Source organism: Pelecanus crispus, chromosome 7, assembly GCF_030463565.1.
Source record: "Pelecanus crispus isolate bPelCri1 chromosome 7, bPelCri1.pri, whole genome shotgun sequence".
Lineage (NCBI taxonomy): Eukaryota > Metazoa > Chordata > Aves > Pelecaniformes > Pelecanidae > Pelecanus > Pelecanus crispus.
The window spans coordinates 30,992,915-31,017,243 of record NC_134649.1 but is presented as its reverse complement, the minus strand read 5'-3'; the positions used below and the strand labels follow the sequence as shown (position 1 = coordinate 31,017,243).

The following is a 24,329-nucleotide window of genomic DNA, read 5'->3' as shown; positions in this document are numbered from 1 at the left end:
ATTCCAAGTTCTGGTAAAATTTGCTACAAAAATTATGCTTCAAAGCCTGAAGTAAATGATGATACTATTTTTTTTAAACTCAGCTAAAAAACTTTGATATGGAATTAATGTCTGATTAATTAATATTTTAATAGTATTTATTATAACACAATCATTTATAACAACATAAATATTACATTTTAAAGAAGATTTTTAATATTCTTCATCCTTCATATAATAATTAAACCTTCATATTCATAACAGGCCATTTTTCAGGACCACAGACTGTAGCAGTGAGTGAAGTATATAGTTCAATACCCTTATTTGCTGTTTCACATTCACTGATTCTTGTCTTTGGGTTTGTTTGTTTGTTTGCTTTCCTCTTCAGGCTGTCCTGATTAAGAAGACATGAAAGAATACACGTTCCTTCTCTTCTTGGCTTTGTGCTCTGCCAAACCTCTCATTGGTCCTTCATATTTTACACTAAAGAATATGATGCTCCAAGATATGGAAGAAGATGATGATGACGACTATGACGACAACTCTCTATTTCCAACCATTGAACCAATTATACCACTAATTCCTTTTGATCTATTCCCAATATGCCCCTTTGGATGCCAGTGCTATGTGAGAGTTGTCCATTGCTCTGACCTAGGTAAGAATGATTTTGTGCGTCTGTTCTCCACTGCACTCTCCTTTCAAGGATTTGAGATTTAAAAGATTAATTCTACAGCTCCATAAATTGCACACATTCACATATCCCTATACTAGCCATTTTCAAAAGGAGATTACATTTTTTCAGTTAGGCTTGCAAACCATAACTAATTCATGTCCAGCAAGTAATCTGTGTCCAGCACTTTTTACAACATAAATGTTTTCCCAGTTTATGTGCATCAGTTTAGAAAATTAATAAACTGCTATAGCCACCTTCCATTAGCCATGAATTCTATTGATAACAGCATAGGATGGAAAGGCATATAGACTATTTAACAAATAAATGTAAAACTGTTTAACTGAATAAATAGTTAGTTTATCCACTAAGAGAACAATCACAGAATGCAAAAATGCTTATATTTACATTTTAGATTACACTTTCTCCTGTTTCGTTTACTTCCATGGAGTCATATCCAAACAGAGGAGCACAAAAGTTTGCTGTATCTTCTGTTTGCATTAGACAAGCTATTAGACCCCTCTCTCAAAAAAGACTATGGCTAAAGAAGTACTTAATTCACAACTACAAAGCAACCGGTCAAATGACAAGAAAACATAACAAAGGAAAAAGAAGCCATAAATAAACCACAAGGAAATTTAACACCAGTGCATAAATGGGATACAAACTATTTGCTCAGCTTAACTTCCATTAAAGTGTGCATCACTGGTAGTATTTTAATTGAAGGCAAATTTGCTACTGTCACTGTTGCAGATACATACTAATTCCTAAACATGAATTCATTATTAATCTCTCCAATCTGAATTAGTGTTCATTGATGTTTTCCCATGATTCAAGGTAACCAAAGGACTATGCTCCTGCCCTAGCACAGTGACAATGAAATTCGTTTTCATCACAGCTCTGCCACCACCCTAAACTTAATCCTAGACTCCTCATGCCTTAGAAACATTGAGTCAATACATAAATTGCTGGGTTTTTTAAACATGTCATTACTAAGGCATCAAAATAAACTTTTGCTGACAGCAATAAGCTATGGTTATTGCATCTGGTTTACAGATTGCAAACTGCTTTAAGTTCACGTACGGGAAAAAAAAAACTATTAATGGACTTCATCTTTAAATAACTGTAACCTATTAATTATGGAATAATTGTTAATAAACTGGACCAGCATTTAGCACTTGATGCATCAGCATTTCCACTGAAAAGCAAGTTACTATCCCTTGCTAGTCTCTGGATCCTGATTCAGAATCTCAGATGGTATGAACCAAAGTGTTTTTGTAACTGAACAGTGAACTGGGTTGGGGGATTTATACAACTGGTAATTAAGTACTGGTAGCTGGAAGACCATGTTTTGTCCACTTTTACCAAGAATCCATTTCTCAGCCTTGATGTTATCTGTACAGCCATATAAGCAATGGTGCCAGTACCACAGACAGGGCAGTGTAGAGGCAGAAAGGAGCATTCAAGCACTAAGCAGAGATCCCTTAAAGCCACTGCAACAGCCCTGTTCCTCAATACAGAACCACAGCCCCAGATCCTCCAAAGGCTGCTTTCTCCAGGGCCTTAAGCAGTTTCCCTGTAGAACAACCTGTACTCTGAGGCTGCTTATTTCACAGATGCAAGGAATCTTCCATGAGCACCACATTCAAGCTTGTCATGGTCAGCAGTAGAAGCAGTTCCTCCTGAAACTACCCACACATTTTTGTCATACATTCTTATATAACTAGTTCCTCTCCCTATCGAGTATTCCCTTCTATCTTTGCTTTATGCCTGTTCGTATTTTCTTTCCAATCACAATCATCAACAGTCTTACTGTGTTTTCCTGTTTAGCAGTTAATTTCTTTGGACTTATATACAGGCATGTAATGTTTCTGTTTATCTCACATACTTAAATAGGTTTGACATCAATACCTCGCAACATTCCACCAGATACTCGTATGATTGACCTTCAAAACAACAAAATTAAAGAGGTCAAGGAAAACGATCTCCAAGGACTCACATCACTTTATGTAAGCTTGCTATTTCCAAGTTTGAAATCTGATTTCGAGATCTGAAATATTTTGATACTTTTAAAATACAAATGATAGTTTTCTTCTCCAACAGTATCCATAAAAATAGTCTAATGCGTGCATATTTGACTGCTCCCCCATAGTAAGAAGGAAATTTCTTGGAGCTGTAAGAACTATGCTACTTCCTACAACATCCAGAAAATGTACTATGTGTACCTCACCAAAAAGATCCTCAAGATGTATTCAGTCCTTAGCATGCACAGAAACACTCCTGACATTTTAAAGGCTGCAAGACAAATGCTCCTTTTTTACCTGCTTAGCTGTAAAATAGAGGAAAGAACTTAATCTCACAGGAGAACTAGAATGATATTTTCTGAGGGTATTTTCAAAAGCACACAGCATACAACTGACACACATGCCACTGAAACTAATGTTACAAATCCAATTGACCTGAACAGAAAATAGACCAACACTGAATTACTGAAAAAGTCATGTGCTTTTCTACTATTTTTTTACAAACTCAAGTATGCGCATAGAGACAGGCTTTACAATATATATCACTGGCAACTGATAAATCCAGATATTTACAGTACACAATAATCCCTTTTTACAATGAGTCTCAGAGGCCTGGAAAGGTAGATTAAATATGTTTTGGAACCCTTATTTCCATAAGATGTCACTAGATCCAGTACCAACGAATATTGACAATTTTTAAATTTTCATTGTAAAAATGACAGATCTGTTCCAAAAGTTATAGCAAATTAATGACCTTCTATTCCACATTAGAGAGACATGAAACACACATTAAACTAAAATAAAACAAATCCTTTTCAGTCATATTTGGCTTCTGAGCAAGAGCTGAAAATTTACTGGATCTAAGAGTTTATGAATGAGCTTGTCAATTATTATGAGTTAAGCTAGCATAGAAAAAATAGGAACCAGACAAATTCATTGTTTGCAACAGTGCTTCCAATTCCCCTTAAGTGTCCCATGTCTGAGTATAGAATGGTCTTACCAGCAAGTTAGGAGTAAGCACACTAACTGTGGTTTATATTCAGTGTAAAAGACTTTATAGAAACTAACCTCCAATGACTGAGGAAGTCACTGGAATACATCAGCAATCACTACATTATATATTAGAGTCACTACTTAATTATGTGATAACTGAAAACTCTGAGCTGTTTTGATTTTTCTCACCAGTTAATTTGTGGCAAGGCATAACAAAATTTTTACAGAAAAAAAAGTTTACTTTATATAACTTGTCCGGGTACTAGTCTACTTAGCAAAGGCACAGATGGCAACTTGGATTAGGAAGGAGCATTTCCTGTTTATTTCCTTAAGCCATCCCCGTTTTTTGTGGGAAACAAAAATTAATTCTGTTTTGCTCTACCTTTTTTTCCCACAATTCCAGAGAACAGATGACTTACCAACAGCTCAAAGAAGTAAAAAAGGAACAAAAATGAATAGTCTAGATATGGAAATACAAGATATGTGATTTGACATGCAAAATAATTTCAAACAACTCACATTTTGTAGTAACTCATTACAAGTTTTCAGATAACACACAGTAACCAAGAAGAAACAACTGTCCCAAAAGAGAACCAGTGTACATTGTACAGTCAAGAGAGAGACTCAAATTCACAGGAGTTGAAAAATTATGGCAAATAAGATATAAATTCACGTGTGTGTAAGTTGTATACAGACATTAACTTTTAAGAAATCCAGATTAAAACCCTGACTTTTATTTTGCAGCATTATGCTGAAATAAAAGATGAAATTCTGAGTTTTGAGAATTTGTCTGCATTAAAGAACAACAACAATAAAAAAAGAATATAAACCCCATACAATCCCACAAAATATATGAAGACAAACATATTGTTTTGCCAATTCTTCTAATTATCATTGGCACCTTGTCAGCTCTGACTAGTTTTTCTCTACCTTCTAGCTGATGCTCCAGCTTTCAGGGTTTTTTTAGCTTTTCACAAACAAGTAAAATGTCCGAAGTACATACAAAGTGCCAAAGTTTGGTATGATGGAAAAATAAAATATTTTAAATACTTAATTGTTAAATTATATACCAAATTCATTACTTAAAATTCCTAATCATAACATTCCTGTATAGAGAAATTTTCTTTGTATTGCTCTTCCCATATTTCATAGGCACTGGCTTTGAACAACAATAAAATATCCAAGATTCATCCAAAAGCCTTTCAACCAACAAAGAAGCTACGACGACTGTATTTGTCCCATAACCAGCTAACTGAGATTCCAACAAATCTACCAAAAACTTTAGCAGAGCTCAGAATTCATGCTAATAAGGTTAAGAAAATCCACAAGGATGTATTTAAAGGAATGAAGTCTCTACATGTTTTAGGTAAGTCCAATTAAGTAGAAGAGAAAATGTCTTTATCAAAAATGTAACATACTCTATATAATTTTCATTCAAACATTTCTCCAGTGTGCAAGTTCCTCTTAAAGAGATGTCTGTGCTGTGGAAACTATCTTTCACAGTTTAATTTCTATGTGAAGTTGCTACATAGGTCAAGTTTCTGTTAACCCTGGAGGCCAAGTTAGACAGCCTCTATTCACTGAAAGCCATGACTTCCACCCCTCAGAATAGGTAACACAGCTAAACATTAATTAATGGTTAGAACATCAGAAGTCATAAATAAAATTAAACCAGCTGCTTATAACTTAGTCTAACATACACAAAATTCCTATGCCATAAATACTTTTTTTTTCCCTTGGACAGAAATGAGTGCAAATCCTCTTAACAATGATGGAATAGAGCCAGGGGCTTTCGAAGGAGTAAATATCTATCATATAAGAATTGCAGAAGCTAAATTAACTTCAATTCCTAAAGGTATGCTTTATTTTTACCTTTTCTATTTTACCTATACCAGTATACTCCTAAATAAAATGCTTTAACATCTGTAAGGTTATTAAAATGCTCATAAATTCTGCTTTGAATTGTTCATTACTACCAAACCACCTCCTATCTTATTTTTCTTTTTGTACTTAGTATCCATTTCTACATCTCAAAAGCATGCATGCACACATGTTCGCTCTCTGGATGACTCTCTGGAGTCATCCAGAGCCTCTTCTCAGGAGAAACAATGTGAAGAACACGATAAGATGTCGTCACTTCACATCTTTCACACCAGCCTCTCAACCTTACAAAGAAAGGATAAACCCCCTGATATTAGATCTGGGTCATAAGGGATACAGAATTCCCACTTCCTTTATGCACTTAAAATGAAACCCCAAAATTTCTAACTTCAATTTTGAATGTTTCAAGCGACTCTGTAGCTCAAATATGCTCTGCAATATAACCACTTTAATGCAAAAACCCAATACAGCACTTTATACATCTTTTGATGGGGTTTTGCTAAGTAAAATTTAATATTAACATTTTAATTAAATTCGACATAACATACTACAAAATTACATCACTCCTCCATATGAAACAATTAACTTGTGATTTGGAGGTAGCAATAAATTAAAACACTAACTTTACAAATCACTGACGTCCACACACAAAAAAGCATGAAAGAACTCAGTGCAACACTCTACCTGCATTTTCTGTAGGCCAACTTAGTATTTAACCAAATTCTCATGATTTTTAACTGCTCAAAACTACTAGCTAAGAGAAAAAGGGAGGAGACAAAGCATAATACCATATGTTGTATCATTCATTAACTTACAGGGAAACCAAATGTTGGCCCTTAAGATACTTATTTCTAGATCATTCAGATAACGAACGTGTCTCATTAAATTTAATCTCTTCTTGGAGACAGATATATATGCAAAAGCATCCCTGTAGAAGAGAACAGTGAAAAAAAAAAAACCAACAACAAACAAAACCAACTGGTTGGCTGCCTGTGGTAACACTCCCTCCAGAAAAGACATTCTTCTAGTGCCTCAAGTTGTGTCAGGGGAGGTTTAGATTGGATATTAGGAAAAATTTCGTCACGGAAAGAGTGGTCAAGCATTGGAACAGGCTGCCCAGAGAGGTGGTGGAGTCACCGTCCCTGGAGGTGTTCAAAAAACGTGTAAACGTGCCCTTCGGGACATGGTTTAGTAGGCACAGTGGTTCTGGGTTGATGGTTGGACTGATGATCTTAGAGGTCCTTTCCAACCTTAATGGTTCTATTCTAGTTTTACTTTTATTAAAAAATGATCCAGCCACCAAGCCAGGAAACATGAAATTAATTATTACTCTACCCTTAACTGGTTTAGTGGTGGACTTGGTAGTGTTAGGTTAATGGTTGGACTGGATGATCTTAAAGGTCTTTTCCAACCTAAATGATTCTATGATTCTATCATCATAATACCATATTCTGTCACTTAGCACAAAAAACCCATACATAAAATGACTCAGATTTTGTCTTTGTTATAGAGAAATTTCCTATAAAGAAACACAGCATGAGGTCCAATATGTGGTATCAAATACATAAACAAATCATAAACAAACAGGATTTCATGGTGAACACATTCTACCCAAATGGGAACTAAGTTTGCAGATCCCTCTATCTGCAAATGTTATAATGACACTAAAAGATTAAAAAAAAAAATGTAACTTACAAAATGCACTTAAAATCTAAAAGGGACAGATGGGTAGTCTTCCTTCTTAATACTGTTACTCAGACACAAGCAGCACCCAGCAGAATTGTAAACTGGAATATAAACTGGAAAAAAGCCCAAACACACACACACCAAAGCATGTCAACTCTCATAAAGAAAGACTGTAAAGCATACCAGTTTTCCTCAGTATTGTAATGCTACAACAAATAGCAATGGCCATGGGAGCAGTGCTCTGCTAAGCCATATTAGTAACAGAAATATGTGGTTTGTCTTGCTTGGTGTCAGGGTGCCATCTAGACAGATGCTAGTAAAACTGAAAATAAGATCTGCAAACAGAGATTCAAACTTGTGACTATCTTCGTCTGCCATCACTAAAAGGATATTGTAAAAAAGATTCCCCATCTCCTGGTCCATTCACTGACAGTTCTGATTTCAGACTATTTGGTACCACATGAGAAAACATTCTGCGCACCAGCATGGGAAAGAGCATACCAAATATCTCATTTTGCTTAGAGAATTCTGAAAGCTTTCCTCCCAGATCCCATGTTAGGAGCTATCATAGCACAATTGTTACATCATGTGGAAGAAAATAGGTATCTACAAAAAATTGGTCACAGGTTCCACAGGAGTAGGATTTTGACTACCAACTGTTAGATAATTGCACATAACATACCTCTTTGACAGGTTAACCAAAAATACATGAAAGCCATTACAAAGAAAGCTAGCAAAATTATACCAAATTTGGGAACTCTGAAATCTTAACATTAGCATATGCACTTAATTTTTTCTTTAAAGTTACTATTTTAATCCAAATTATGTTGGTTGATTTTTTTTTTTTTTTTTTTAAAAAAGTAACATACTTGTATCTAACACCCATTTCTTTGATGCAGACACCCCCCCTCCCAGGCTTCTTCACCCAATCCTAAACAAAAGAGGAAGAAGCTGTTTGGAACATAATAAATATTCCAACAAAAATAAGTTGGCTTATTTTTCTCATACTGTGCATTTGTTTTTCACCAGAATTGCCCTCCAGTCTACTAGAACTTCACTTAGATGACAATAAGATTACGGCAATCGAACTTGAAGATTTTAACCGGTATAAAGATCTTCAAAGGTAAAATTCCCATGCAGAATTTTATTTGGTAAAAGGTCCAACCCGGCAGGATGTCTTATTTGATAGTTCTCTTGTTAATGCGAGAAAAGAGAATGAAAAATTTTAAGTGTTGTAGTAAGAACTGCTGTAAATAAGACCAAACTTAAAACAAATATTAGCCTTGTTATTACATGCCTTGCCTACAGTTCACAATAGAAATGTATGTTAAGAACAGCATCTGATTACAAAATGTAATCATCATAAATTCTTACCTCATGGCTCCTGGATGTTGTGTAACATATTGTGGCTTTTATATAATATCTCTTAATGTGCTAGTAGTAATATGCCTCAATTAAGTACTGCATGTATTTCTCACACTCAGAATGTACGCACCTTTGTGGTCACATTATTTATCAACAGTATTCAGTATTTTTCTCTAGCCTGTTCCCTATCAGGCCCAGGCATTTTAACCCCTTGGTCACTCATCTCACAAATCACCCCCCAAAATGAGGTATACAGCAACACCAACTGATTTGTGTTTTAGGAACAGAATGCCTTTCTTGCAACTATATTTATAGGATTTAAGAGCCATAATAGTTTTTAATTCCACAGAAGGCCTATGTGTAGTGGAAGGAGACACTCCATACACGCCCCAAAGAAAAAATATAAAAGGGTGGCAGGAAAAGGGAAATTTAAGTGTTGTTCATACAAACACATGGGAAAACTGGTAAATTATAAGAGAAGATAAATTCACCTCCTGAAAACTAGCCGGAGAGAAATACAGTAGCTGGTAAAGGAAACACCTTGATAACTGTTTCCAAATGTGATGGGGTTTAAGAAAAAGAAAAAATGCATGTTTCTGAGGAATGTATCACCGGTGTAGAACAGAAGAAGGAAGTTCTTTCTGTAAAGCTCAGTTAAGTACTCAAAATATGGCTGAGCAGCACTGAATTTTGGATTTGGTAATAGAAACAACTATCAAAGAGGAACTACTGAACTTCATTTAGATACCAACTTCAGTTTCTGAAGAAATCAAGAAAGAAAGGAGAAAAAGGGGACTGCAGGATGCGTGGAAAGAGCAATTCCAAACTGACCTGTGCCTCTGCCTTCTGAATCATCTTCCCAGCAATGCAGGCTGAAGTCTTAGACCAAAAAAATCTAACTAAGGCCTAAATTAAGGAAAATGTGGAAGTAGGAAAGAAGGTAGTCCTGCTTATTTTTAAAATACAAAGTTTTTGACTAAGCTATATTTTCTTTAGAAGACTTGCACTTCTTTGGCTATTTATTAGAACAACACTTTTTATTACCGTGAGTATACTTTGTAGCTATACTACTTGATAAAAGGGCATGATTTATTTTACAAGCAGATTGGTTGATGTTTATCATTTTAACTATTGCCACTAAAAGTAGAAAAACTGCATGCAAAACTGGACAACTGCTCACAACAGGTTAGCTGCTGTCCTTTAAGTGGAGATTAAATTAAGAAGAAAAAAATATTTGTTAGATCAATGGTGGGTTTTTTCCTATCAGAGGTAAGATTTCATTATCTTTCCCCAGTTCTTTTTTTCCCCTATGTCTACTTCAATCTTTTAAAAAAAAAGTATGCTCTTCAATGCTGTTGTGAATCTCAATTAATCTTTAATTAAATGTTCCTTGTACTATTTCTAGGCTAGGCCTTGGGAATAATAAAATCAAAGATGTGGAAAATGGAAGTTTTGCCAACATACCAAGTATACGTGAAATCCATCTTGAAAAAAATAAGCTCAAGAAAGTTCCTCCTGGGTTACCTGAACTGAAATATCTGCAGGTCATATATTAAACTTAATAGAAAGCTCTGGTAGTTACGTGTTGTTTGACTTTCACATTGCCATACTGATTAGGACATAATTAAAAAGCATAATTAACTGTCACATATATTTTGACATAAGTCTCATACTAGCAAAACCTGAAATCATGTATGTACTTAAAGAAATAAACAAGATCAAACAGCAGGAACGATTCCGGGGGGTGGGGGGGGGTGGGGGTGGGGTGGAAACAACATGCTACACCCAGAAAATGTTTTCAGAAAGTTTGTTACAGATTTATTATAGTTTCCATATTAGCAAACCAGAGTGGAAATTTTTCCATTTCCACACTGAAAAGCCTTAAATCCAAAGAAAATTATTTATGAGGCTGAAATGAGAAGATTTTAAAATTTGTATTTAGTGCTAGATGAATTCTGCAATCAAACGCTTTCAAAACGCATTTATTTCCTGAACTCTGGAATAGTAATTAAAATCAAATATGTCTTATAAGATGACATATACCTTAGCATACAGAGCTGAACAAAGCTTGGGGAAACATGAAGAAATGCATAGATGACAGAGCACATGATAAGCTATTACCTCTGAATTTCATTTCTTTCCACTTCTCATTTCACTTCCAATTAAAGGAAAAAACTTTTGAGAGAGAGAGAGATATATTAAAAAAACAAAGGCCAAACATCAACTTACAGTGTAATGTAAAATTAGATATACAAATAAAAGAATTTTTGTCAATGTACATTATTTTACTTAAAAAATTCTAAACTCTATCACAAACCCTTTTTTTTTTTTTAACTAATTTCAGCTACATCAGCATTAGACTTATCTGTTCCTATAACCATACCAACACATCTAATATGAACTTTTCTAGAGACTACTTTTTAAAATTTATTAAATCACTGAAAATTTGCATTATGGGAGAATATAATACTGCATCATTATAATTCTTACTGTAAGAGAATATAAAACTGCATTTTAGGAGAATGTTCCATAAGAATAGAGTCAAATTATTCTGACAACACACTGATAAATACCATGTGACTTTTTTTTGAGGGAGGTATTTTTTAGAGATGTAACACAAATTTTTAATTCCTGTTACTATTAAGGTCTGCATCCAACTGATCTTACAGCAAACCTCAGTTATCTATATGCCAATGAATGTTTAGATATTTTTTCCATTTGCATACTAACTATTATATTCTACTGTTTCTTATTGCTGCAGGTAGTCTTCCTTCATTCTAATCATATTGCAAAACTGGGAGTGAATGACTTCTGTCCAACAGGAAGAAGAAAGAAGAAAGCGTTATACAGTGGCATAAGCCTCTTTAATAATCCTGTAAAGTACTGGGAGGTTCAGCCTTCAACTTTCCGTTGCATTTTAGCCAGAAACAGTGTGCAACTTGGCAATTTCCTCAAGTGATACTGAAGTTGGTCATTTCAAAAAGCAACTTGTCCAAATCAGTTCTACAATACTTGAAATTTGCAGAAAAATGCCAATTTTACACTATTTAACCAGTTTACAAAGTATTTACTATTTCAGAGATAATTAGAAATAATGTTAGTAGGATCCATTGTATTATTTGACAATGTTCAACCTACATTTGAATAATTTAAACAAAAGCCTTTATATGTTATGGAAGGACTTTTGGAAGTGGAACTGGAAACTGTATTTGATGTTTCCTATTAGAGATGTTAAATTCTATACCTATATCGCATAGTTTTGACATATTCTTTCTTTCAAATAAATTCTAAAAATCAAATGGAAGCGACCTTTTCCACAGTAAGGACCTACCTTTTCCTCTGCCAAAAAGTGTTATAAGAAAAGTTGAAAAAAAAAAAATTATCAGACTTCAAAGACAACCTCATGTGCCATTTTTGATAATCAGCAAAGGTGCAATAAAAAGGTATGGTATTGTGAGGTCTTTTGTCTCTAAACTAGAATTTACTTTTATAATCTATTAAGTCAGATAAAGGTGGGTTTCATATCAAGAGCTAACATGCAAAAAACCTTTAAAAGTTTTTGGGGTTTGTTTTTTTTTTTTTTTTCCCCCTCAACTTTAAGAGGAAAGTGTCCTTCAAAGTTCTGCTATCAATATAATTGATGCACTCTGAACATTAAAAAGTAGGGTTCAAGATTTATCATAGGCTTCAAGCTTAATAGGAATGATTATTAAAATCCCTTTAGGCCAGCACAAACATTTTCTTTTATCTATAACAATTGTAATCACATTTTTCATTTAATTTTTTTCCTCTTTTATATTTTGACATCACACAGGTTAAGAATCCCTCATTAACATAAGTACCTTAAAATTGCTGAATGCAAGCCGATAGCTGGAACTCAACTACCCTGACTTCTTACGTAGGTCAGCACATAGAATTCTCAATACTGACAGTACTGTATAAAATGGGTATTTCATATATCTATTTAGTGTATATTTGCTATTGGGATTCAAAATAAATTAAATAAACTTAAAGAATACTTGCATTTGTATACTTGATTACATGATAGGTCACGTCAAAACATTCATAGATTATAACTAAACACCTGACTACTCTCTAGATATTTGCTCTGTTCTTCCTTTTTCCAAATCTACACACCTTGTGGATCATTTATCACTGCTGTTCTTCACAAAGTTGAAAATTCAACACTTTATTTGAAGCAGCTACAGGAAATGACACAGACTAGTAGTAGAAGAAAATACTACACAGAAATCAAGCAATTCCCAATCTCTCAGCCTGTCTGCCACCTCCCTAAGTACGCTAAGCAATAAGCATAAAGTCTAACATCTGATTTTTTTTAACTGCTTGGTCTCCTTGTATTTAATATTTTGTTAGCACCACTATGCTGTTGAGACCCAAAACCACATGGGGAAAGGAGGGGGAGAGGGCCAGGGGAAGCTTTTACTGAGGAACAGTTTTTGCAAACAGAAATTCTGTAAATTTCCTAGCAAATAACATGAGGAAAGCAGTGGTCAGTACTGAAAATAGTAGTTAATGAGTATATTCTTCATCAGTTGTTTCAGTTTATATCATGGACCTCTTTAGCCGTAGCTATGTCATCATGCATGAAGAGCTATGATCTCTAAACATACACCTGTGTTAGAAGACAAGCCTGATGTATATATAGGAAAAAAGGCAATACCTTCAGTAGATTTTTCCACTAGGGAATTAGTTACTACATTCATAGGAAAGACAGAACTGTTGATGTACAGTTCATACAGGGAATGCATACCAGCTTTTACTGCAACTCTGCATTCCCAGCAAAGACACAGTCTGAGTCTCTCTATGTGATGCACTTTAAATAAATCCCATAGTAACAAATCTGACAAGGCTACAGAAGGAAAGATCCAACTCTTTAAGCCACCTCTACAAGATTTATGTGCAATATGGAAGAACGTTGAAAAAAGCAAGGGCGGAAATAAGTAACTGAGAATGAAACAGGCTAGTAACACAAAGAATAATACACCACACAGACTAGTAATTTACCCTAGAGTAGATCACCATCACACAAAATCGTTACGTTCATACCCAAGCAGGAGCACCTACTACTTCATGGTAATGGCCCAAGGGCACATTCATAGCCTCTGGGAAATACCAACCTTCTCTTAACGATAGGCTACCCTGCCTTATACTACCATAAACAGCTCATAACACCATACCAGAGAGAGAAAGTATTGTCAAAAACAACTAACCGTCCAAGAAGAAAGTGAAGATTTGAAATAAATGACCATTCTTATCTCGTAACAGCTAAAAAGCTGAAGTCCTTAATGTTCCACAAAAGGTTCACTGCTTATGAAGTTTACTATTGAAAAGACAGAGGAAAGGCAAATAAAGGATGAGGCAGGAAAGTTTGTAGATGACCAGAGAGTAATCAAGAACCAAAAAAGATCTGAGAGACTTCAAGTGGAAAAGAGCAGTCTAGTAGCAATGTAACAGCAAAAAGGAGTCCAATACTAAAGAAGGTTAAGAATGAAAAATGGAAGAAAAATTTCCAAATCTTTTATCTACCTTGTAGAACACTAAGTTAACAGTTTTCACCTCGAGTAAGTGTGGTAAAGGTGGACTTCAATCAAATCTTCAGTTGAAAGCACAAAGAGCAAGTACAATGCTAGTAAAAAGAATAGAATTGATAACAGAAAACTCTTTACATTTATATGAGTCACTATTTTACGTGTATTCTTAAACACTCATGCTATACTAGTTACACCAACTCAGCAATGACAACGTAAATAGAAAAGCTGATTCAAATTCTGCAGCTTAACTAAAAGAACAAACTCATAGTGTAATGTAATACATTATCCTAGTTAAAGCTGTCCCAGCTCACGGCAGGGGGGTTGGGCTAGATGACTTCTAAAGGTCCCTTCCAACCCAAAGCATTCTATGATTCTATGATTCTACACTAATTTAGTAGTAAGGATTAAAAGGAAACATAATAGAGAAAGCAATCAACTTATCTAATTGAAGCTTATGCAATGGACAACAGGAATGTTGCATCTGCCAACACTAAGACATTTAAGAAGATGGACTAAGATCTGAACAGGTGTACAACAACTTCTGCTTCCTTTTGTTAGGCTACACCTCTCTATCCCAAAGCAGGCCACTTCAATCAACCCACTGCTAATAAAACTACTCAGCAGCAAGGAGCTCTTGGAAGCAATTACCTATATTCTCAGTAAATCTTAATAACTGCATTTTGCATAAAGATTTCCAAACATAACAAAGGCCCACAGGTGAGTAGGTTGCCACATGAAAAAAATAAAATTCCTCTCGCTTTTGTTCAAACTGCCTGTGTTCCTACAACTAGCCACCAGCCACATGTAAGAAAAATGGCCACTGGGCTCTTTGGTCTCCTAAGGCAAGGAGTTTTGGTTGAGGGTAGTTAATGATCCTAATACAGATTCCAGAAAGTGTACTCAGTCTTGGACTTCATCTGAAACTTTCCTTGGGGCATGGCTTTAGCAGGGTAGTCTTAGTCCTTAGAAAGCATAGAATCATAGAATCATTTAGGTTGGAAAAGACCTTTAAGATCATCCAGTCCAACCATTAACCTAACACTACCAAGTCCACCACTAAACCAGTTAAGGGTAGAGTAATAATTAATTTCATGTTTCCTGGCTTGGTGGCTGGATTATTTTTTAATGAAAGTAAAAACTAGGAATCATTAAGGTTGGAAAGGACCTCTAAGATCATCAGTCCAACCATCAACCCAACACCAACCATGTCCACTAAACTATGTCCCAAAGGGCCACGTCTACACATTTTGTGAACACTCCCAGGGATGGTGACTCCACCACCTCTCTGGGCAGCCTGTTCCAATGCTTGACCACTCTTTCCATGAGGAAATTTTTCCCAATATCCAATCTAAACCTCCCCTGGCACAGCTTGAGGCCATTTCCTCTTGTCCTGGTTTCAGCTGGGATAGAGTTAATTTTCTTCCTAGTAGCAGGCATAGTGCTGTGTTTTGGATTTAGCATGAGAAGAATGTTGATAACACGCTGATGTTTTTAGTTGTTGCTAAGTACTGCTTACGCTAGCCAAGGACTTTCAGCTTCCCATGCTCTGCCAGGTACACAAAACCACAACAGGCCCTCAGTACAAGAAGGACATTGAGATGCTGGAGCATGTTCAGAGAAGGGCAACTAAGCTGGTGAAGGGTCTAGAGAACAAGTCTTATGAGGAGTGGCTGAGGGAACTGGGGTTGATTAGCCTGGAGAAGAGGAGGATGAGGGGAGACCGTATCGCTCTCTACAACTACCTGCAAGGAGGTTGTAGTGAGGTGGGTGTTGGTCTCTTCTCCCAAGTGACAAGTGGTAGGACAAGAGTGTCGTGGTTTAGCCCCAGCCAGCAACTAAGCACAACATAGCCGCTCGCTCACTCTTCCTACCCCAATGCGATGGGGGAGAGAATCGGAGGAGTAAGAGTGAGAAACACTCCTGGGTTGAGATAAGAACAGTTTAATAATTGAAATAAAGTAAAATAGTAATGATAATAACAACAATATAATAATAACAATATAATAACAACAACAACAACAACAATAATAATAAATATACAAAGCAAGTGATGCACAATGCAATTGCTCATCACCTGCCGACCAATACCCAGACAGTTCCCAAGCAGCGGATCCCTGCTCCCCGGCCAACCACCCCCAGTTTATATACTGAGCATGACGTCATATGGTATGGAATAGCCCTTGGGGCAGTTTGGATCAACTATTCTGGCTGTGCCCCCTCCCAGTTTCTTGTGTACCTGGCAGAGCATGGGAAGCTGAAAAGTCCTTGACCAGCATAAGCAGTACTTAGCAACAACTGAAAACATCAGCATGTTATCAACATTCTTCTCCTACTAAATCCAAAACACAGCACTATGCCAACTACTAGGAAGAAAATTAACTCTATCCCAGCCGAAACCAGGACAGGGTTTGTCCCTTGTATCTTTGGCATACTTCAATACAAACCCAAGTGGATGTCACAATGACATACAGACATTACAATATAAAATGTGTCTTACACAGTCAGCAATGATTTCTGACTATGGACAGCAATGAAATTAACAGAATAATAGCTAACTAATGATAATAAACTGGTGTTCAACAGTCTTTCCACAGAACAAGGCAGTTCAGTATCAGCAGATGGGGAGAAAAACTGTCAAGAAACCAACTCCACCTTTACATTCTCCACAGATGTTATGGAAAAAGGAAAGAGGGAGAAAGAGATTTGATATAAATCCTTCTAAGAGTCTTCACTTACTACTTATTACTTGTACAAGTAACTACACTCCTGTAATAAAAACAATAATATTTATTACATCTCCATCTAAGCTTTCCAAACTTTAATGGGCTTCTCTCTTCTGAAAATCTGTCAGCTTCCTACAAGAAGAAAATTAACAAATTTCACCAGAGGATGGCAGCCTATTGTTACCAATAGAAGGAAAAGTAATTCTAAAGAATAAATAACAAATACCGTTATTGCACAGTAATAGCCCAGTAAACTTCACCAATACTGATTAAGCAGAGTAGCCTCTTTAAGTATGAAAGTACTATTTGAATAATTCTAAAGACCTGAGTTCTATGTCTTGCTCTACACCATTAACTCGCCAAAGGATGAAATAACCTCATCTCTCCAAGTCTTCTCCCTGCCTCTTTCCCCAATACCAACCTACTTAATGCGGTGCTTTAAAACATAGCAATACAAAGAATAATACAGAAGTTACACAACATTAGTAGACAAATAACAACAAACTTAATAAGACGTTGAAATTTTAAAGAATATAAGATACTATCAAAATCATGATTTTAACTTCCCCAATCAGCTATGGCAGGTGCATACCATGTAAATCGAAATGTACATGCAATAAAACAGTATTTCTTTCATATCCATACTGAAAAGCCAAACAAACAAAACCAAAATTTTGAAGCGTCAAACCACTTCAGTTTGAGATATGTTTGTTCTGCAAGCAAGACACCTAATGAAGAATAGTTTTGTAAAGATACCTACGCCGTGCAACCCTCAATCTCCTGTCACAAAATGCCATTCCACCTCATATCTTTAACGATATTAATCCCAATGCAGTATCTTCTTTATTTCATATATTTCCTTCACAGCAATATATTCACAGGTTAAAAGTATGGGTTCAGAATCAACTACTTGGTTGTCCGCAGACTAGTGTATGAAACTCACAGATCATCTAGGTGCTTTTTCTTGCTGCTGAACAAGTTAAAGAAGGTGAAGAAGTGTTGATTTTTTCTTCCTTTTTCCAGTATCAATAGTGTCTTCCTCCTCTGCCCAGCTGTCAGTTTCCATAAAACTTGCAGGAATTCAGTGTATCTGGCAAACTGGCTAAAAGTGTCCACTATGCTCAGAAGCATCAGGAAAGAGAAAAGGACAGATGGACAGAGAAAGAGCACGGCTATTTGGATATCACTGCATGGCCTTAGGATAAAAGAGTTGTAAAATCAGAAAAGCACAATGAAGTATGATCTGGATGAGCAGACAGTGAGGTGGATTGAAAACTGGCTGAATGGCAGGGAGCAGAGGGTGCGATCTAGTGAATTCTAGCTGGAGGCCAGGAACTAGCAGCATACCCCAGGGGTCACTGCTGGCTCCAATTCTATTCAACATCTTCATTAATGATCTGGATGATAGGGCAGATTACCCTCAGCAAGTTCACTGATGACAGAAAAGTGGCAGGAGTGACTGATATGCAAGAGGGTTGTGCTGCCATCGAGGGACCTTGACAGGCTGGAGAAATGGGCCAACAGGAACTCATGCAGTTCAACAAATGGAAGTCCAAAGTCTTGTACCTAGGGAGGAATAACCCCATGCATTGGTAAATGCAGGATGACTGGGAAAGCAGCTTTGCAGGAAACAACCTGGGGGTCCTGGTTAACAACAAGTTGAACGTGAGCCAGCAACATGCCTGTGTGGCAAGAAGGCTAATGGTATCTTGGGCTGCTTTAGAAGGATAAGGACAATCTCTTCATTCCCAGTGTTGCTGTCACCAAGTTATTCCATGAATAAGGAAACTACAGAAGCCTGGATTCCTATGGATTTGAGTCTTACAACCCGCAGGTTCTTCCAGCTTGTCTCAACCTCACACCAACACCTCAGCATATTCTCCTACAGCTGCCTTCCACAGCTACCACCTGTTTGGCTGCCAAGTGACAGAGCTAAAAGTATGCCAAGGGGTTAGTCAACATCTCTGTTTCTTCTTGCCATCTGGCTGCTTATTCTAAGAAGGAGAATTTGTAACTATCTTTTCCTCAGTTGAAGTACCTCTTTGGAGCACTTTCCTCTGCCCAACTGCTATTTTTCACAAGTTGGTAACAAGTACATATATGTTTCCCTCTATTCTGTGTCAAATTTGGTTATAATTGGCAATGAGGATCAAAACATAATGAGTGAAATAAGTGACAAAGACAAAAGCTTCCTTTCCTTAAGAAATCAAGACGTGAAAGTTTGGCTATTCTAAACATAGTGGAAACTTCCAAAAAGCTTCACATCAGCAAGTATCTCATCAGGAATTCCTGCCCCAGCATCTCCCAAAAGTGAGGGAAATGCCCAAGACCAGACCAGTAGAAAAATGTATATAAATTAAGATATGGAAGTTTTTAACCATTCTTATTGATTTGCTAAAGTGGTAAAATATTTCAGCTACCTAAAACAGCTTATGCATAGGAAATCTGACACAACTTCACTGTTACGAAGTTTTGACATAATTTAATGTAATTTCAAAAAGTATTTACCTATGTCCTAAGAAGCAACTTCTGCTATGTCTCAAAGACAGTAATTACCAACATTAAACTATGTACCATATTCGTTCAACCATAGTTGGCCATCTACTAATCTTATGACATTTCTTTTCAAGTTTAAGTTAAATCTTTCAGAGCTTAAGTTTCTAGCTAATATATTCATATTCGATATTTACTGCTAGTAATTCTACAAGTAGTTGCATTCACTGGAATCTGTTGAAGAAACTCGAAATATCTCAGAGAAGACTGCCCAGTAAAGTTGAACAAAACCAAGAGGTTTCAACTTTCCAAGTTTGAACTATACCAATTTGTTCTCTCCATTACTCGAAGCTTCTGGATATTTTCCCATGTTGCCCTGATTTCAAAAAACATCTACTTCACAAATGTTTGGTTTTTAATGACAGATTAGCAAGAACAAAAAAATTAGTAACACAACCTTCCCCCCCATTAAGTTCAAAGAAAAGAAGAAAATTCAAATGGAAATAGTAAGAATACTACCAAACATCACCATCCATTATTTCACAGTCTTAAGAGCAAATTCCTGTTAAAATATTGCACTATTTATCCAGAAAAACTAAGGTACACTACAACAGACAAAAGAAACATTAATATTTCCATTGCATTTTGATCAAAATTTAACACCAGCATGACAATAAAAGCAATGGTAAGCTAAAAATAATGAAATCATGTTCTGAAGCCTATTTTGTTTCTCCTTCTGTATGTCTAGAATTTAAGATTGTTTCTTGGGTTTGTGGGGTTTTTTTCCTCCTTTCTGGGGAGACTAGAGGTTTGAGAACAAAGCTGCTAATAGGAAACATATGGAAAAGCCCTGGAGTAAATGAAAATCTGGCTCTAACGCCAAATGCCACGTATCACATACCACTGTCTAAAATTATCTGCTAAGATAGATGTAAGATTTATCCTGCATACTCAAGGAAACACCTGAGATGGAAGACAGTGTTAAGTATAAAATAAACAGAAAGGCTTTCACGATATTTAAGAGACTTCCAAAACTAATCAACATTTTGAAACAAGTTGTGATGTTTCTCAAAGCTTGTGTTAGCCAACAAAAGATTAGCTCAACAGAACATGCTGCCAACAGACAGACTTGTTGCAGTTTTTCATATAAAATATGAACAGTTCTACTCAACTGAACAATGCAATTCTGGATTTAACCATTATGCTGCTATGATTGCAGTGGGAATACTATACAGCCAGGTTTTCCTATGTATGAACACTTTTTCTGTTTCAAATTCTTGTCCAGGAGAAATTTGAAGACTATGAGATTTCTGGAACAGCAGCACTGTAGATGCAGTTTTGACAAGAATCCCACACATTTTCACACACAGCTAAGTCTTGCCAGAAACTCCCTGTGCATAAGCAGTAAATTTAACAAGCCTGGATGCATTAGACTAGCTGCATATATATAGACCATCTATGCATCTCGTGCAGTATGTTTCATACACCAGATTCATTATGCATGTACTACCCGTCACCTACACAAAGGTTTCTATCAAAGGGATCAACACTGAAATGAATATGCTCTCTTCACACTTATGTTTGCAGTAACTGTTAAGGAGTTACATTCTCTGTTAAGCATGGAAAAAAATCTCTAGCTGACTGGTTGCCAAAGGATGCAAAGTTTCCTGAGGGACAGAGAGGGAGCAAGCCACTGACACAAGCATGCACTTGCCTCTTCATTGTTCAGCCTGTGTTATTTCCAAGTACTTTTTAGATATAAAGACCAATGAAAATATTTTCCTTCCAGAAACATTCTTCACAGAATACCTTAACTCCTTTGTTTTTCATTTGTGGAAAAGAAAATTGGTCTGCCATTCTAAAAGATATTATTTTACCAAAATTTACATCTTATTTAGCCCACCAAGAAGAACATCTTCTGTCACCTCTATCTTCTATCTTCTTTCTATTCTACAGGATGAAACAAGGAACAGACTAAGTGACTCATGGGTCAGTAACAGGGCCTAATTTTTTAGCATGAAGAAAGTGAAGAAGCCACTTACGTATTAACCTGATGAGTAGGTGCTCAGATTCAAACCTAGTGTTCTGCAAGAATAATAAAAGCAACTGTCTACTCATTTCTCCGGCAGCAATACTGTGATGCAGCATAATTATTACTTGTTCAAGAAAAAGTTTGTGTTTAATAGCTAGAAATTAATAATTTCATGAAAGCTTACTTTGCTTTTTGGAATGCATCTTTTTCATTTATATGTTAAGCTAATACAAACAATTTCCATTTACATGTTATCCTCCTATAAATTATTATTTCCAATATTTTCTATTTCCTCAAATACTAGATTTCACAGGGCAAAGAAGAACTTTTATTTAACTCCATTTATAAAATGGCTAACAGAAAAAGAAAGTCAAATAATTTTCAGAAAGACAGAAGTAGTAAGTAAATGTTAGTACAACAGTATAATACTTTGCTCCCATATTCACTAACTGCACAATACTGTCCTATAATAGTAACCAGCAGAATCTTCATATAATGATAAATTTTGAGATGAAAGGATCAGAGTACCTCTGGAAGCTATGTTCCATGCAAACATCTACTTAAACTGGGTAGTAAAGTTAATGGCTTTATGTTCTACTTGACAAACTGTGCTCCTATACAGCAGCCTGTAAATTTGGCACATTTGATAAGAAGTCTGTTGTGATGCTATGCAGAAGAAAACATTCTTCAAACCTCCATCTACCACACAGTTAACAATCAGCATTTACCTATACAATATAGCAATAAAATTTTCAGAACACAAACCACAGTAAGCTAGCATGAAGTCAATAGGCCACTATCTCTTCTCCTTGAGACCATGATCAAGGTGAAATCTGTAGGAAATTATGCACTGGTACTATAATTCCTTGGTATTTTGGTTCCTACTGGAAAAAAAAAAAATCTTGACGAAAAGGTCTTCCTGGACAAATAATATTGGTGTTCAAAGCTAAATAAAGTGCATTCAGATTGAATTTCTAAAAGTCAAAACCACAATCTTTTATTTCAGAAAAGTAGAAACTAAGTCCGATCTAAAACCTGTCTTCAACATTCTTCTTACTGCTTCCATCTAACAGAAGAAAAAATGTAGTTACTGTTTATAAAAACCTTGCATCAGTATTTATGATAAAGCCATAAACACTGCACATTAAAAAAATAAAAGGTTTCTTACCATACTAACTAAAAATCTTTGAAATGTTTTCCTTGAGCGCATTCCATTGGGGCATACATACATCAGGCAATATTTCACTTCTGTTTCAGGAATGCTTTGCCTTAGCAGTACCTGTGTATTATAGATGCATACTGCTGCTTCTTATGCTTCATGCTTAGAACAGAAAGGGTAACACATGCTTCCTACTCTAACAGGTCCCTCATAAATTCAGAATGCACAGGAACCTGAGAAAAGGAGAAAATGTAAGCATGGAAAACACATTGTTAGATGTGCAATTGCTTCATAAAACAACTTTTCTGTCCTTCTGAAGAGTACCTTTCATCTCAAACATTCCATTGTGGGTAAACCTAGTACCTAGTTCACTCATTAGCAGTTCTAAACAATTACACCAGTCATCTCTCTGACTGCTTTCATACCATACAGACTTATTTAGAGGTTTCAGCAGTAAACCTAGTGTTTGGCAAAGATGTGAAGGTTGTTTTGGGCAGCTGTCTTGCAGTCATATAGAATATTAACATTTTTAAAGGCAGCTACTACTACTACTGGCTCAATTCTGACAGAGTTCAATCTAATCACTCAAAGCACTGGTTTCATGCCATCCCCTGACTAAGATCCAGTTAGATTAATTAATTTTTTTAAAAGAAAGCATTATCGATGTTTATATTTTGGCTACAAATAGTTACAGGCATTACCTCCACTCTCAAAAAGTGATAGGACAAGGCAAGAGTCAGGTTTCAGAAGCATGACATACGGCAACAAGGATGCTTGCTTGATTACCATGGAAGATCTGTAACTAATGCCTAGATCACCTCATCTTCCCTAATGAAACAGCCGCTAACCTGAATGCTGTTTTAGATATGAACCATGTTCAAGTCCTCACCAGAAGCAGCCATAAGGCCTTTCAAGAATCTCAGAATGGCTAATGATAGAAGAAACAGACGACTTCCTGCCACAGAGTGATTGGATGAAATAACTACGAAACCCTGTCTCAGCTCTGCCAAGAAGCAGCTGTGACTCACAAGTTATTCAAACGGTAAAGAAACACTTCAATTCGATTACTTGCCAGAAATCAAATGACACATTTATTTTATATGTTAGGCAGAATATAGGTGCATGGACAAGTATCTTTCCCAAAACAGTGTTAATATTATTTAAAGAAAATCCAAACAAAATGGAGATAAAAATGCGGAGAGTAACTGAAGGAAATAAAGGGTACAGAGATTATATCTTTCCTTATGAGAGAATATGGCAGGGTACAGATGAATGATGTATAATAATACTGGTGTTTCTATGAAAGTTTCCAACTCACAGATTCTGACTGCAGAAAAAAAAAAAAAATGTACTGCAGGCCATAAATGGCTGCGATACCAGCATTACAAGGTTTTGTGCTAAAATAAGACAATTTCTTCTTCAGAAGAAAGAGGGATAATAAAAATGAAGAACGAGTTTAAGGATTATCTCCAGTTTCCAGTCTACTGGAGAGAGCTGAAACGCTTCCTGGCAAAATCCTCTGCACCACAAGGCAGGACAGTTGTTAAGTATCTATTGCTCTAGAGATGGTCAAACAAATACATTTACCATGAAAAGAAACACATTCTATAGTCGTTGTAAAAACAAGTAAGGACCTTCATTCTTAAACACATTCAGAAGAGTAAACGGGAAGGCACTTTCCATCACGTACAAGGGGAAAATTTCTGCTAGTGCAGAACATTTTCCTATGCATGATCATTCAGGAATTCTTTGGCAGATACTTAGACAACTAC

At 36.0% G+C, this 24,329-nt stretch overlaps 2 protein-coding genes across 2 annotated transcripts in view; one reads left to right on the top strand and one right to left on the bottom strand.

The window, feature by feature from the left end:
* Positions 1-24,329, bottom strand: part of CENPP (centromere protein P) — a 164,371-nt gene that overhangs the window by 87,076 nt on the left and 52,966 nt on the right. The window lies entirely within an intron of this gene.
* ASPN (asporin) lies at positions 388-11,557 on the top strand. Its single transcript, XM_075713439.1, has 7 exons — positions 388-634; positions 2,546-2,658; positions 4,819-5,032; positions 5,411-5,521; positions 8,263-8,356; positions 10,004-10,142; positions 11,360-11,557. The coding sequence occupies exons 1-7, from the start codon at positions 388-390 to the stop codon at positions 11,555-11,557; spliced, it is 1,116 nt and encodes a 371-aa protein (XP_075569554.1).